This window comes from Photinus pyralis, unplaced genomic scaffold, assembly GCF_008802855.1.
Source record: "Photinus pyralis isolate 1611_PpyrPB1 unplaced genomic scaffold, Ppyr1.3 Ppyr1.4_LG1, whole genome shotgun sequence".
In the NCBI taxonomy this organism is placed as follows: domain Eukaryota; kingdom Metazoa; phylum Arthropoda; class Insecta; order Coleoptera; family Lampyridae; genus Photinus; species Photinus pyralis.
The window spans coordinates 66569351-66586742 of record NW_022170249.1 but is presented as its reverse complement, the minus strand read 5'-3'; the positions used below and the strand labels follow the sequence as shown (position 1 = coordinate 66586742).

Here is a 17392-nt window from a genome sequence, read left to right as displayed (position 1 = left end):
CCTTAGCAGAACATGTAATATTGACGTTTACTGTACTTGTTATGCCACTGTCGGAGAACATTTTCTAACCCGAAAGATCAATTTGCAAATGAGTGTAACTTTTGTTTGAAAAATGACCTTAAGAAAAACTGTTCGACAATTTTGTTCTGTATGTACCTGCACAACAAACTTCGTGGAATTTTGTCAATTTTCGTTGTCCGGCCAAGAATTGCAGTGGAATTATTTTTTTCGAATTTACAAAAACTAATTCCAGATTCGTGATTTTTATATTCAAAAACCACCAGATACCAAATTTCGTCGAAATCAACATTTTTTCGCACCCCTAGTGAGGGGTGTGTCTTTTTGTGGTAGGAATTTTGAAAAATTATTTGCAAAACCGGAAAGGGTATACAGCAAACCTATTCGAAGACTTACCATCAGTCTCTGTAACTGTCGCTGAGAAAAAAATTAAAGGAGAAATGGAAACTTTACCACTTTTTTGAGGGTGGCTCCTAAACGAATACATGGAGTTAATGAATTGTTTGAGATTTTACAATGCAACTCGGCGGAATGCATTTGTAAACGGCCTAAATAGCTAGTTTTGGTATTCGGAGAGACATTTCTTAGTAAAGTAGAACCTCTTACGCATCGTTCCTTGTTGCGCGAACGCTGCTGACTATCCTTCCCTCTCCGTCTCACTCGCGACTCACGACTCGGCGAGGTGGGTAGGTTCTTACTTAAATGACCGTAACTTTTTTATTATGAAAAATTCACGGTAATGTTATAGAAAATAAAATAATCACAATGCTTTGGAGCATCGAATGAGCTATACATATTGGAAATCGATATCGTGAAATAAAAAGTTATGAGAGTTCAAAGTGCGCACTTTTCATCTGCTACACGAATTTTGGAAGTTGACGGTCATTTTTCTAAAAACTGTGCATAACACGGTAGGTAAATATGAATGCTTTAAGATTCTGCTATAAATGTACTTTCATTTTACAAAAGGAATTATTGATGTATATCGCTTAGTTGCGGAGAAAATAAATACTTTCGGTGGTCTAGTCGCGCGCGCGAAAATGAGTAAAGTTCAACTTTAGCGGCCTATAACTTTTGTCAGGACCACGGGAAAATGTCGTAAAGCGAGATTCTGAAGGTTCAAACATTTCTGAACAAAATGGTGTGGGTCCCAATTCTTTCTACTCCGAAAAAAAAAACTACCTCAAATAAGCGAGTTAGCGCCGGCTCTCCGCTGAACTACAGGACATTCTCTTGTTACGGGTAACGAAATGACCGGCCGATTAGCCAAGGAAGGTTGGCAGTTGCCTTCTATAGGACCTCAACCGGCTTGTAGCATCTCACATGTAACAGTGGAAAAGGAAAAGAAAAATACTGCAATTCAGAGTAACTCTGGTCGTAGACAAGCCAAGGCTTTTCTAGACCTGAAATTCAGCGGGAATATAAAATATATAAATACACCTACACAAAATGAGCTTTGAAGTAGACCGTCTCTGTGGGGGGTGCAAAAGGGGGAAGACACATCTTTGCACATACTGCGCCACTGTGCGAGACGTAGGTATACAATACATCAAGGCGCGCCCAGGTATGCTTCAAAAAGCTCCTTCAGGAAGATTGTTTACTTTTGTAAAGAGAAGGGTAAAATATGAGTTTAAATAATAATAAAACGTATAATAAAGACTGCAATATTTTCATCGGTATATCTACCTAAAGCAAATAGAACCATGGTTTGTTATTATATCTGAGTTGTTTTATATATAGATTCATAGTTTTAATTATGTTTAATTATTGTGTAGTTACGTCATAAATTTCGGCAATACAACTCTCGACAAACGAGTTTTTTAAGGCAAAATTAACGTTATTGTGAGAAAATTTAGCAATAGCTTATTATCAACAAGAATTAATTATTTAAAAGATTAATACAAAGAGAAGCGTGGTAATTAATTAAAACCAAAATTATTCCTCTTAAAAAGCGTATTTTTAAAGTATTTTGGTTTTCATGGCGCTTTAATTGATAATTAAAAAAAGGATACACGTCACCATATCAGGAACACTTTGAGGTAAGTCGTCAGTTTTTCCAATAAATTTCGCTACTTCCTTCCTTAGGTCATGGAAAGTTGAATAGTAATAAGGTAAGTCTATGTCTTTTCTACAGGCCTCTGGGTGCAAACATTGTCTTAATGGTAACTGTCCGTCCGTTACAAACTGAAAACCGGGGTTGTGAGGATCAACGTGAATGCTAGCGCAGTAGATCTCGAATTCCGTTAAAGCGTTTTCTAGCAGTCTTCCAGCGGATTTAATTAATTCGTCGGTTAATACGGATTCGGATGTTAGTTGGTCGGATAAAATATTTTCGTTTACGTCTGCCGCTAATGGACGAACTGGATATTGTTGGATTCCCACAACCTGAAACAAAATAATGTAATTATTACAATGTACATCTATAATTGTGATGCACATATTTAAATAATAACAAGCAGTTTGACGTGATTTGCATAATTTTATTTACACTTTTGTACTTTTAGCCCCTTCGATCAAGGACCTGACCTATTAGTCCAAGTAAGTACTAATTAGCTATACGTACATGCGTTTCCATAGCAAAAAAACATACTTGGCTCATACATTGCATTAGACTTGTTATCCATGTTGCGATAATACGTAAATAACCACTTCAATTATTTTATTTATTACAAATAATAATGGGCTTCAAGAATTACCTTGAGTAAAACGCATTTCCATACAAAAATGAAGTATAGATACCTACTTACAATAAGTGCTTGTACGTTTAGTTATGATAACATGTCACAATTTATTGTCCCTGACTTTATAAATTATTATCGTTTTCTTCTATGCGTGTCAAATTTAAAATTTAAAAAGTGCATTTTACAAAGCGATGGAAGCTTCCTGGGAGGAGTGAATGGTGTACGTCTGTCCATCTGTAAACAAGATAACTGCCAAACGCTTGGGTCCATTCGATTTAAACTTTGCAAAATTGATTTATAAATATGTACAGAGTGGCCCAACGAGAAGTATACAGAGGGCTTTTAGGGTATTAAATTTAGAAATTTCGAAAAATCTTCGAACACGTCAATTTTGTATTCGAGGGGGACAACTTTTGGAATACAAATCACGAACCCAAGTCTTCACCCCTCTACGTAGGGAGCTTTACCCCTAAAATTTTAAATGGAATCCTATGGCAAATGGCACATTATTTGAAAGCCAATTTAATCGTGATTACTAATCTGCTTTGCTTTTTAAATTCTATTGATTCGTTTCGGAGATATTTGCATTTGAATTGAACCAAAACAAATGCGATGTAAGTCACCTTGTATTAAAAAAGGTTTAAATTGTGCAAAAAATAACAAATAACTTTAAACACACAACATTTATTTCAATAAATGCTGGAATTGCCTTCCGCCTGCTTCCATGCAATAATAAAGATTTGCTTCAAAACGCTGCCGTACATGTTGCAAGATTTCAGGGGTAATCGCTCGAAATTGTTGAGTTATACCATAGTGTATTCTATTCTTACACTATGGTTATACGTGCTCGCAACCCTTGTAATGTTCCGGGCGGAGTAGCATAAACTTTATTCTTTAAATATCCCCACAAGAAGTAATCTAAAGGACTTAAATCAGGGGAAAAAGCCATTTCAAATGCGAATATCTCCGAAACGAATCAATAGAATTTAAAAAGCAAAGCAGATTAGTAATCACGATTAAATTGGCTTTCAAATAATGTGCCATTTGCCATAGGATTCCATTTAAAATTTTAGGGGTTAAGCTCACTACGTAGAGGGGTGAAGACTTGGGTTCGTGATTTGTATTCCAAAAGTTGTCCCCCTCGAATACAAAATTGACGTGTTCGAGGATTTTTCGAAATTTCTAAATTTAATACCCTAAAAGCCCTCTGTATACTTCTCGTTGGGCCACTCTGTATATACCACATGTAACAAGACTATTGAAATTGTATCGTTTACGAAGTTAGATAAAGGTTTCTGTAATTTTACTGTCGTTATACAGTTACCCAACCGAGCGATCGCAGCGCGCATTCTGTACTTTTCTGGTAGGCTCCCAGAACCAATCTCCTTGCCCCCAAATAAGCGTCGCATGATTTTAACATTGCGTGGCCGTACTTTAAGATGTATATACAATGATATTACATATTGAATATAAGGCTTAATTATTCAATTTTCGAGACAGTGTTTTTACACAAAAATAGATTTCGGAGAGCAGATGCCTGGTGCGTCCCTAGATCTCTAATTACCCTCTTAATTTACTGTTATTTGCGTGCGCAAATTTTACTATAACTCAATTGCGTCCGGCTGATCTTACGTTTTCTCCATCTCAAATTTTTATGGATTTTGAAAAGTCAACACACTTAGCAGCACAATTAATATTGACAAGATCCAGTATAAAAGATTCGCCTTGGCCAAAGTTGGTATAGAAAAATTCAATCTCTTGGTCTTTCAAAAGAATACAAATCATACACCTAAAGGACATTTTCTGAAGTATTTCATGTCTATATCTCGAACGGTCTGAGGGTGAGAACTTTGGTTCCATCTTTAATAGTCGCCCTGTATATTATATTACATTTCTAGATTTATAAAACAAAATGCTAGTGAAAAATACAATTCATAACATTTAACAGCTGTAAACAATGTGGGGGACGCAATAGGCCTATATTATTTATGACCGAGAGACGCAACTAACATCGTCAGACTGTTTACCAAGGGACGCAACAGATCCGTTGCTGGATCGCATACAACGCTCTCAGTGGCGTAATTTCATTTTAGAGGCCCGTCTTCAAAAATATTTGGGGGCCCTTTCCTTATATCAGCAATTTTTAAACGATGTTAATCTGTACCTATATGTAGAAAATAGTGTCTTGATTTAGCTTTGCTGATTTTGCATTTTAGAATTCATTGGTTCACAGGTCCATTGTAAAATTTAGCGTCACCTCGTTCAGTCAGAATCCAGTTGATTTTGTTTGAACTTTAATTGTCAAGATTTGTGTAGTATTTGTGCCATAACAAAAGGTAGTAATGTACTTAATTTTAATTATAACTCTTGTATTGATTTGATTTGTTTAATATTGGCCAGTTCCTTCGATGTTTAAACTCTTTGTGTATGTATCTGCCCTTTTTTAAATGTCTGTTACTCCGTGCAGAGGTAAATGCTGGAGTGTTAAAATTACTTAGCGGCATTCATCTCGAAATACAACTTCAGTCTAAGGTTACCGTATCCAAGACCTCCAGATACCTTCTGAATTGGAGAAGGTCCCGCTCTCGGTCCCGCTATAATTAACAAAGTATTTCATGTATTTTATGTAAGAGACATCGGAATGTTATATTTCACAAATGGGCAAGGAGATTGTTCACCTACATTTACCCTCCGTGAGCAATGATTCAGAATTTTCTTCGGACTGTAACTGTAAACTGTAAAAGGAAGCATGCAGCTTCGTTTTTTTTTTCAATTTTTTCAGAATTTTTTATAAACGAATTAAATTTTTGTACATTTCTTGCCGGGGCCCTTTTTAAGTCGGGGCCCGTCTTCATTGCGTACCTTTGAGGCATTGTAGTTACGCCACTGAACGCTCTGCCGCTGCTATAGTGAGAATTACCCCATTTAAAAGCACGCAAATTTCTGGAAGCAGCAAATGCTGCGCTGCGACGTAGACGCGTCGCTTATGTGAGACTCAGCCTTTAATCCAGTAATATTTTCAATTGAAATCGGGGGCATCATTTGTAGGTAATAACACTAATAACTAATAATTCCGGATATATTTCATTTTAAAAACACACGCATTTAGTAGTACCGCAGATTAACTGTAGTATTTACCTATCACACGTGTTTCAATTTTCATTAGGATTAGAATTTTCCATCCAGAAGAACAGAAGAGAGTATGCTAAAAATATTCGTTTTTCGAAAGTGTGGAAAAATGATCAGAATGCTGATTTTTTTAATTGTTTATTTCAGAAACATTTCAGCGTGCAAAGATTGGGTAAACAATGGCCATAGAATTTAGGAAGGAATTTAATCTTTTTCGTGGAATTTATGAAATTTAAAAAATAAAGAATTATATATGTTTATTTTTTGTCAGCTTGTAATTTCTAATGTTCCAGGAAAATCCGATGCGTAATTATAAAATTAATTTATTTCGTTACAAGGTGTCCGCGTCCAATCGAAGAATTACACCATTGATGCATCTCTCATATTTACCACTACTATTTGCATATTCAGAATATGTAGGTTGAAACTATTAGAAAAGTTTACAACATTGTGAAATTCTTTTGTTTTGCTTTCCGTATTATTACAATGAAGATAATTAAAATCTCCACGGAAATTGCTATCTTGTGTTGTTTATATTTATTGCATTAAATGTATGTGACTTTCGCACTGTTACCGTGCTGATTATATTTTACATTCAAACACGGTATAGAACAGTATTACATTGTATATGTGTATACTTAGTCTTCGAGCGTGGAACACGAAAAAACGCTTTAACTTGAGTATATACAGGGCGATATTTTAAAAAGCGTTTGTCTTTTTTGATCCTCTAAAAGTCTAAACTAAAGAGTTAGCAAAAGAGTGAAATTCGTTGGCGATTGAGTTGGCGATGTACCTATATAGGAAAATAAAAAATATACAATTTTTTGGGCTGGGTTTGTGAAGTGAAGAAAATTTTCTCAAAGGATAATCAAATACTCAATTCAATTGCCTAAAGAGTAATTTCCATTTGGATCAAAAATCGATGCTTCATAATTTAAAAAAATCTTTCTAACGCCCTAGTAGAAGGATATGAATAGGAGTTACTACGCTTTTACCAGAACATATTAGTTTTAGTTTAGTTGCTTCCTATAAGCTTTTCAAAAACAATGTGCTATGAGGACAACCACTAATGGCCGTTTGCACCGACAAATTTAAGTGGGAGTGGAGCTTAGCTTAAGCGTAGCGTGACATAGCAACCATTGTCTCAATAATCGTTGCCAATTGTCATGGCTTTTAAGCTACGCTTAAGCTAAGCTCCACTTTAATTTGTCAGTGCAAACGGCCATTAGAGACTAAATACAAAAATATACCCGTAAATCGGCAAGTTGCGGCGAAAACTCACCGGGCGGTTAAGTCGCCTCCTAGGATATAGACTTTTAGCATTTGCCTATATTTTCAATGTAACGAAAATACAAAACTTTAATCTCATTAATACAAAATTAAATTAATTTTATTAAGATTTGATTCAAAAACTTTATTCAGATTCGCAAATTTACATTTTTCATGTGTACTGCACCATATTTCCATTGTAACAATGATATTTCACAAGTGCTTCGCACTCTTATCTTATTGAAACAAAGCATCACAGTATTAAATGAAGTCATGCATGTCCACTAAAACAAAATTACCGGCGTCGAAAGAGATATTTAAAAAAAAACCTTTTTGCGAAATATACAGTTAGCTACATGGAGTTTTTCCTAAAAAACACAAAAGATAGTATAATTGCACTTAATCTTCTTTCTATATCCGCTAGTTCGTACCGCATTAAACACCTGAAAAGTCTCACCCTGTATAATACGCACCAACCAGGTCAACGACGGCGACGGTAAGTATAGGTAGCTTTTTTGTTATATTTCGTGCAAGAAATGTAATTCTACGTCCTCTATGAGGCACAATCGAGGTTAAGTGGCAACCTTATAACGGTAAGCATAAGCAACCAATAAAGGTAGGTATCATTTCGACATACAAAATTAATTGTCAACTTCTGGAAATGACCTAATTCTATAGAAGTAACAAAAAATCTCCAACATTTCGACTCCTTGCAACAGCCCGATATTACGAAAATGATGTATAAAAAACTTGACACAAAACGTGTTTATAATTACATAAACTAACGTCACAGCGCCTCAAGCTCGAGAGAGATAACAGTAAAAGTTAATGACACTTTATGCCTATAGCCACATAATAATCCAGGTTTGATACCTGACCAGTCAACTACAACCATAACGAAATGTTGCAGGTATTTTACCGATAGATACTGGTTTTATTCTTGTAGAATTTAACGAAGCTTAATAAGTGCTTTATTTGTTTTTTTATAATTGATTTTGTATATATCTATCGAAATGGTACTTTGCATTTAACACTATCATCCCTTTCCCTATCTATCCCCATCTATCTTACCCATCGCGGAATTGTGATTTGCCATTTCCCAAATGAAATTGGTACAAAAACTACCTTCATCCTCACTATATCATTACCCCAAACACCAAACTTGCATTGTGTTATACGTAATTTACCTGATTATATAGTAAATTTTCAGAAAAACGCAACTAACACGGTTTAGTTCACATTAAATTCCCAACTTTGAAAGTTGCAGCATTAAATTCAGACCCAAAAATGAATATTCCGCGCCACACTCCTTCACTTATTTGCGTAAATTCGGCCGTTAAAAAGGTGAAAAGGGGTAACTTAAACAAATAATCCTGGTTTAGAAAAATTTCCCTGACTGTATTCAGGAAAGAAAGTTATGGAAACGGAAGAATGCCTTATACGAGGCATTCCAATACAAAAGTTTAACACAAAGGTCTTCAATTGTTTGCGGATTGTTAGCATGGACTTTCTCCTTCTCGTAGCCCCAAAGAAAACAATCTGGCGGTGTTAAATCGCATGAGCGAGGCGGCCAAGCTGGCTGATGATTTCGAAAAATTAGGCGGCCAGGCGGCGATTTAGAATTTTGGTAATATACCTCGACAATTTTAACACGTTGCTCTCTGTTGTATAGCGTTCTATCGTGAGGTGACTGTCAACTAAATTGTACTACCTTCTACTGCTCAAATCTCAAATTTGGTAAAAAAATGGAAACCACCCACCAGCGAGGTTTGTATACTATTTTATTCACAATCTGACTTAAAGAGGTAGTAGGACAAATTCCACCAGTGTCAGCGTAGCATTGAAATCTAATCAACATCGCCGTGCAGGTCGGGAAGTACTTTGCCGGCCTCGACGAGGTTCGCAAAGTATGTGAAACAATTGCTCACTTCCAAACTTCAAAACAGTTGGCAATTGACATATTACATATAATTATGAGGTGAATAATAGTTATTTATGTATTAAGGGCATAATAGTGATGTTTATATTCTCGAAGGTAACGAGTTAAAAAGCTCGAGGGCCTATGACCCGAGAGCTTTTTAGTCGCCCGAGAGTATAAACATCAGTTTATGTCCGTGGTACATACACAATTTTATGTTTTACAAATATAGTTTTCTTCGTCAAAATTCGTTTACAAAATAATTCATTATGTTTGATCAAGTATGCGTGGTTCGAATTTGTTAATGTGATTGAAACCATCCAAACGTCAAACGTAATTTTAAATAATTCAATTCATCGTGAATGAGCAAGAAGTTCCAGAAACTATACGAAATAAGGCCAATCTGTGATTTAGTAGGTACCTATTGACAATTAATAATTGACGTTTCTAATTTTCAATGACCTGCAAATATTTGTTTGTTTTGTCATTAAGTATAAACATTGAATAAAAACACTAAATGAGTTACTCTGGTGATACTAATGCCCTAGGGCATAAAGTGATACTTTATGCCCGCGTATCACAGATATAAAATGTGCTATGATAGGATTAGTAAGACATAAAAGTTGCGCAACTTTTTCATAATTTGACCATCTTCGTAGTTTCTTCCCATCATAAACATCCTTATCTTGGACACCGTGTATGTTATTATGTAAATTGCAGACCTTAACAAATTTTATTATAGAATTGTAGCCTTTTCTGTATTAAATTGAAGGATAGCGATGAAGATATTTGCCTTAAAATGGGAGTTTCAAGCTTAAAGGTGAATTCAATTCCTTTAAAAATGAATTGAAAGTTAGTTTCTGTGGATACACACATTGTGGTCTATACTGGAAATAATTTTTAGTCCTATTAGAAGCGTTCTGACGGCCTATCTTGGACAAATAATGCCTAACAACTGAATTAATAACTGCATGCGGTCTGCGAATTATACTTGATTCAGAGTATGATTCAAATCCATGCACATTTGAATGAAATTGTCATTTTACAGCTACCTACCCTAGTACCTATAAAAATGCATTACTTGTACACTATAATCCAGCAAATGTCTGCGTGAACTTAATTGACTACCATAAAAGTAAGCACAAAAATTATCATCAAATAAAAAGAATGTAAAACGCTAAAGCTATGGTATTATATTAATGTGATAACATTCTTTCTAAAAACGTCTGTCCTATATTTTAGAAAAAAATAGGTTAGTCTAATAAACGAGAAAAAAGAATCTACACCTAAAGTAGCATGTGAATCTCATTAATCGATAGATATTTCTTTGAAATTTTACCCATAGATGCGGGATGTCTCTACTAAGAAAAACATCAATACATATAAAATGCACTGAAGTTATTCACCTTAGAGCGAATTTACTTGTATTCAACAGTGGATTCTGCACTAAAAAGTGAGAGCTGTTTACAACTCTATCTAAAATGAATAGTTTTTTGCGATTTTAATTATATACCTAGACATTGACTTTGATTTAACCGAACCACGAAATTGACCAGCCAATTTGGGCAAAAGTAACGTTTCAGTGACAAGACGGTTTTTAATGAATTTTGGAATGCTGAAGATTAGTGTACATCACAATAACAAAAACTATTTAAAGCACGTTAAGGTGCATTAAATGTCCCACAAACGTTTATAACATTCAATTTTATTATAGGTAAGAGAAAGAGAAATAAATTGCGAAACATATAGGCAGCCGGTTGCAAGAAAGTGAATTATAATCAAAATCCAAGACGAAATCTGAGATTAAACAAAATTTTTGGTTACATGGCCGAGTCCTAGATTACAATAATCTTTATTATTTCAATCTAGGTTTATTCCTGTTATACCCTGATTGCATCGGTTTTGGGTTGCCTGAACCTGTAATCCTCCATTTGTCATTGATGAAATAAACAGTTTTTCGTAAGAACATGTCCAACATGTAGTTTATTTATATACAAATACAAATCATAAAAATCGTGAGGCTGCCTTGCTTACATGGCAAGAGACAAAATCAAACCGACGATTACACTGGTATCCGAACTTGATACTTTTTTTTTGGGCGAAAGGATTGTCTGAAGTGGCTACCTTCGACGAGTCAAGACTAAATATGATTTTTTTTAATTTATATAAATGTAATACTTCAATTAGTACCTATCTATGTGCAAGTATGCGTCCATTCTCATCAAGGCTATATTTCTATATAAAACAAGCAATTTGGTTTGGTTCGTGGGTTTTTAACGTATAACCCGAATTGCTTCTGCACAGTAATCACTTTTTTATTGCAACTAATTAATTCTAGTTCCTGTATAAATATTAACTAAAATCCGAAAAAGTACATCCAATAAGGGTACGCTCAATATTAAACGAAGCATGTAAACTACATGGTCTACAGAGCACAAAATAATGAGGGTGATTGAAACTTTCAATTCTTCCAGAAATCCAATGAGGGAAATGTAGAATATGTAAATGACATTGGTTTCCGCGCTATAGCGAAATATATGAAGTATAAGTACGTCGACTTCTTAAGTTTACGATTAGGTATAGTAAAAGCATAAATTGGAGACGACACAGACTATAAAACATGTTTGTGTTGTTGTACTTATCCGTAATTTACAAAAGAAAGTAACGGATTAAATAGTATGGTCCAAACTTATGCAATTCCATCCGTATACACTGAGGTATATCTACTGAATTACGAGTACGTTTGAAATTCTTATTACGAATGCATCATATTGGATGTTAAGAAGTTAAAAAAAACCTTATCACCATTCATAGAATACAAACTTTTTTTCGGGATCATTGCCCATTTAGCCACGGTAACTTGTAGCCAAGAGATCTGCCAGGACTTTCAAAATACACTGAATACGACCATGGTTGAAAAGGGATAGGGAATAGAAACTTTAGACACACTGATCGATGAATGTACGCATACACCTGTAGCCCACATGTCATGCAAACACGGTGGTACCGTTTTTCCCTTTATCGTAATGCATTAGGTATGTATATTAAATACATTGCATACTAAATAGGCATAAAAGTACAAACTTGTGTAGTATGTGTTTCTACATTTGCTTGTAACCATACGCCAATCAATAAACAATTACGCAATAGCCCTTTAACTTAATACCTATAATTGATAGTAAAGTAATAATATTAACTTAGAAAAGTAAGAAAGAGTAGTTCCGAAAGACCAACAACAATATTAATCTTGGGTAAGATTTCAATGTTCACTTCTTAAGAAACAAAAACAACTAACTATACATACCTATACTTTTCATTCAATAACAAGTACCTAATGTGGAAAAATACAGTTTTAACACATACCTACGGCAAGAAGAATTCGAGCGCGGACCTCTCGTCGTCGTCGGAGTGACTCCTTATAAAACCTTGTGGACCACGTTTACGTTGACTAACATTATAAATGATTCATTAGGTTTGAAAATCTTTAGAGCCTTAATTATTGTAAGTGCAATACTTTAGAAGATATTACATTTTGAAACCCGATGAATCATTTATATAACCCTGTATTTTGTAACATTTATCACCCACATACCGATATTTACTAAGGTGTGCGGACATAATTATTATTCGCCCCCGAAGAGTTCGCACAAGGAAAATTCCTCGGAAAATTCGCTCCCAGATTCGCTCCCGGAAAATTCGCTCACCAGGACAATTCATCCCCGTAAGAATTCTTCAACAGAGAGTTAGTTGGTTTTTCTAGAATGTTTGAATTTATTGCCAAACAAAGGGCTGGTGTTGATGCACATTCGCTTGGAAATCAATGCATCAATTTTCGGTCACCCTTGTCACATTTTTGTATTTTATCTGATTTTCTAACAATCTTATTTCATGCATTTTAGCGAATACCTGATAGGTGACGCGCCTCGTTTGGATTGTATATTTTGTTACTTTTAATTATCAGCTGCAATTTAAAAAAAACTGTATTGTAATTGATTTCCGAAAATGGAGTACTAAAATGAAGCAAAAAATGTTTTTGTGGTTTTGTGGTGCACCGCAGAGCACCCCCCCCCCCCCCCCCCCCGCACCATTCATTACTACACTGATACTTTAATGGCCCGTAACCTATGCAATTCCACCTGACCCGTAAGTACCCAGTCCGCCCTTGCAAATATTTACCACATTTACTATTGCGGCCGTCCATTCGATGTCGTTATCCTTTTTACCGTCTAAACGAGACCTACTGACGATGAGGAATTAGGAAAATATGGAAATATGAGTTCCATTAAAATTGGGACGCTCAAGGCGAATTATTTCCGTAAGGATTGATTCTAATTACTGCCGTCGACCAATTGCTATACCATCAGAGTGATTAAAAGTCAAGATTTTGTGGGCAACCGATAGCGCCCAAATGGTTGTAATGAACGAAAAAGTAGTTAGTACACTTTATGCAATCTAATTCATTTACCAATCGGCCGCCTGCAAAAGGTTGGCTAACCCCGACTAACTAAGAGGAGACATTTTTATGTATCCGGTTGTTCAATCATGGTTTAAACTGCATGGTAGTCTGTAGCTTAAGATAATCCACAGTTTATTTTTCATTGCGTTGCTCATTTGCAGTTTGGGAGAGTTTAACTAAACTTCGTTTAATATCCATTCAATATTTTGAGGTTCAAATTTTGTTGGTTGACACGCGTGCACGTTCCTCGCACGATTAGTTTTGTTCTTGACAGAAACAGTTTTTGTTTCCTATCATATTCCGACGCCGTTTTGAAAATGGATGATGACGATGTAAAAAGGAAGCGACCGCAAGCTGTAAACTTTAGCTCAACTGAAGAGACGATGATTCTGTAGCTCGTCAGGAAGTTTCGAGCAACAATAAAGTGCATTAGTGCAAAAAAAAACGGACATAATTAACCCTATCAAAGACGCTGCATGGGACCAACTGGCTGATGAGTTTAATGCTATCGGTGATCAAAAAGGGCATGTGAAAGTACTATGAAACTAATATGAAAAAGAGATTAAAGAAAAAGTTCGCAAATGAAAAGAGATATTTAACTACTACTGGTGGAAAACCAGCAAAGAAAATGTTGTTAAGCAAATCCTTTCAACGAACTCCTTTTCAGTTAACATATTGAAATGATCAGGTCTCTTTCCTATATTTTTGGGAACCAGAGGTTCTTCTTCATCATCCAAAAACAGCTGCATTGGCTCCAACAAAAAGCTCATCAACGTTGATTGACTTAGCAAAATCTTATGGATCAAACCATGAGAGCAATAGCCGAAACAAGAATATTTTCGCTTTTGATTCATTCTGTAGGTGTGTGAAGTTATGTTTGATGGTTTAGGAGCTTTAAACGGTCGCCCTTCCCGTTTTAAACTGAGTTTAAAGCTAATCTACGGTTTAAACCATGATTGAACAACCGAGCCTTAGCGATGAAAACGATTATAAAACGGCTTCGGCACTTATAAATGTCCTGAGTAGCTTGCCAGTACAAATTGGAAGATTTTTGTAATTTCGGCAGCGGTTTAAATGCTGAAAAATGGGCGATATAAAACTGAGCACAGAAGCATTTCCTATAAAATTTTTACTAAGATGGGTACAGACCCACAAATTATATCCATGAACGAATTATTGCCGTGTATAGTGAGAATGTTCGATCTTATCTCCAAGTAAAATTCTGGTCTAATTTCGTTGAAGTCAAAAATCCATACCAAATGATCCAAAATCTGTAAAATGAGACAAGAACACATGAGACAATGAAGAGAATTGAAAAGATGGCGTTCACAGATGGAAGAATTTAGATTACTGTAAGGGAAATGCGCATCAGAACAGAAACTTCTCATGCAAAAAATTTGCCAGGAAAATTTATATGCTTTAAAGCAAGATATCAATAGTTCTCATAGTTGGTAGAAACCGAGGGGTGAACCACTGGTGAAGTATGGTGTACAAGTGTGATGAAATGAAGTTCATATGAAGTTTTGATGAAGTCAATTGGTGAAGTTCGTGAAGTATTGTTGAAGTCCATGAAGTATTGGTAAAGTTGTGAAGTTGAAGCGAACTATTGGAAAAATGCATGAAGTTGTGGCGAAGTTTATAATCAAATCCCGTGAACAAAAATCGTACGGTAGATCAATTCACGGTTGTAACCACTATGTAAAATTAAATAACTTTCTGCGAAATAAAACTGAAAGGTAAATTGTTTATCGGCAAAAGTATGGCATTTATTTATGAATGACTAACTATGCCCATTTCTGCAAAACAAAAGGACAGTTACACAGGCGACAGACGTTCTGATGAGACAGCGACTCGTAAGACGTACTGATAGTCATTGCGTCGTATTTATGTGTACAAAGATCGTAAATTGTTTCCTTTTTAAAAATTTAATAAATCCTTTCCTTTATTACCATCAGGTTCAGTGGCGGTTCAGGTAGATAAATAACATTAGGTATATTAAAATAAAGTCGACAGACGAAAAATTTGTCACGTGGAAGTGGATAGCGGTTTTTCTTTTCCTTAAAATTTCAGCACCCTCCACAACTTAGTACATCAGCCCCTCCCAAATCAAGTTCCTGGCTAAGCCATTGAGTTATTTACGACTATCTCAATCCCGAAGTCAATACTATCCCACAAACGACACCATTAACATAATTCTTGAAAATAATCCCCTAAAAATGCAACCTGTTGTAAAAGGATTAAGAGTTGCGGGGGAAGTACTTATTGTGTTCAGTCTGGTAATATGTTACAATAGGTACCTTTTACAAGTCTCATCACACCATGATTCATACCTTTTACAAGACCTAAGCAATATTTTCCCGCTTATTTTGTTGGTTGAAATGAAATTTTTAAAAGAAGAATTGGATACCTTTATATGGTATAAAAAGCCAGATATCCAATCTGTTAATAAACGTTATATTTTAACAGGACCCATTACATTAATAGGAAGTATTTTCATTCAACGGTATAACTGCATATAACGGAAATTTGATAAGAAAATCTTATAAAATCTTAACAAGCATAAATGGTGGACAACTCCTGTGCAGATAAAGATAAAGGGCAATTTTTTAAACCGAAATAGCTTAGTAGATGGTTGGGTTAGAAGGTAGTAGCATGTTATCGATATTTACTTTCTTAGTATATGATTAATGGGGAGGATATTCAAAATCCTCCGACACCCCCGATTGATTTTGTCTTTGAGAGTACGTTCCTCCGATAATCCCCAATGGATATAATTCTTTAAGACGTCCCAATCGCCCTTTGTGATTTTTGTGAGTAGTCTTTTCCGACAATCTGTTCTGGAGAATATACAGGGTATCTATAAAAGAACTCCGGGGTTTTAAGACAAAATATTTTAATACAGTAAAAAACGTACATACATGTTTTATACATGATTAGAAAGCTTAAATTTTCAAGATTTTTTAACAACTTAGTAAAGTTCAATGTGAGGTCCGTTAGTTAGTTAGTCCAGACGACACTGACTGCCTGCCGCAGCCGTTACGTCATTTCACGGTCAACGCTCCGCAGCGCTGCCAACTGTTGAGAGAAACATTCCCAATTCGTATGAGTAAAACTCTTTGAGCTGCTTGTTTCAAAGGAATTGATCAAATTTTGCTATCTTTTATAGTTTAAAAAATATTAATTTTTTAAACCCCGGAGTTCTTTTATAGACTCCCTGTATATCATGGTAAGGGGCCGAAGAGCATCTCAGGAAATAATTCATGGAGGCCACCTCCCTTAAGACTGCGAAATTTGAAGGCCGTGTGGCACACCTTCAAGGTATAGGCCACATAATATATTGCAAAAAATTCCAGGACTCTACGACCATTCCCCTAAAAGTAGTTCAAAACCGCAGAAGTGGGTCCGGACGGAAAACGTAGCGTTCAGTCGGAACAATGATGGGGCAGATTATATTTTTTGGAAAACTAAGGTTTATTCTGTTGAAAACAGAATTTTCTGAACACAACTAGTTGTATGGCAATGCAGCAACCAGACAGATGGATCAACCTGTCAAAGTTTTCTTCGCAATAAAAGAACGTTTTGTATTTCCTAAGCACTCTTCGCAAAAAAACCAAAAAAATGTATTTTTAGAAGCATAGACCACCACGTGCAATACATCGTTGCTCGCATCGTTGTAAAGAGAAAAAAGACTTAATCTCAAACTGTTAAAAACCAAAATATAATAAATAATAAACATATATTCATCCTGTAAGACAAACAAAGTGTATAGGACAAGTCAATTAAACACAAATAAGACAAACATTTGACATTTAACATTTAACTGATGAAATCTTCCACGGAATAAAAAAAATTTGAGTTGCCGTATGAAGGTATACAGTTTCTGCGCGTTCTTGATTTTGGACGGGAGTTTATTGAACATTT

The 17392-nt window shown here is 35.4% G+C and overlaps 1 protein-coding gene across 2 annotated transcripts in view; it reads right to left on the bottom strand.

The window, feature by feature from the left end:
- Positions 1-17392, bottom strand: part of LOC116159947 (RNA-binding protein fusilli) — a 49799-nt gene that overhangs the window by 24477 nt on the left and 7930 nt on the right. For both annotated transcript variants that reach the window (XM_031473057.1, XM_031473058.1), the window contains exon 2: positions 2031-2403. In XM_031473057.1, coding sequence (XP_031328917.1) covers positions 2031-2403 — 373 coding nt within the window. The remainder of the gene's footprint in view (positions 1-2030; positions 2404-17392) is intronic.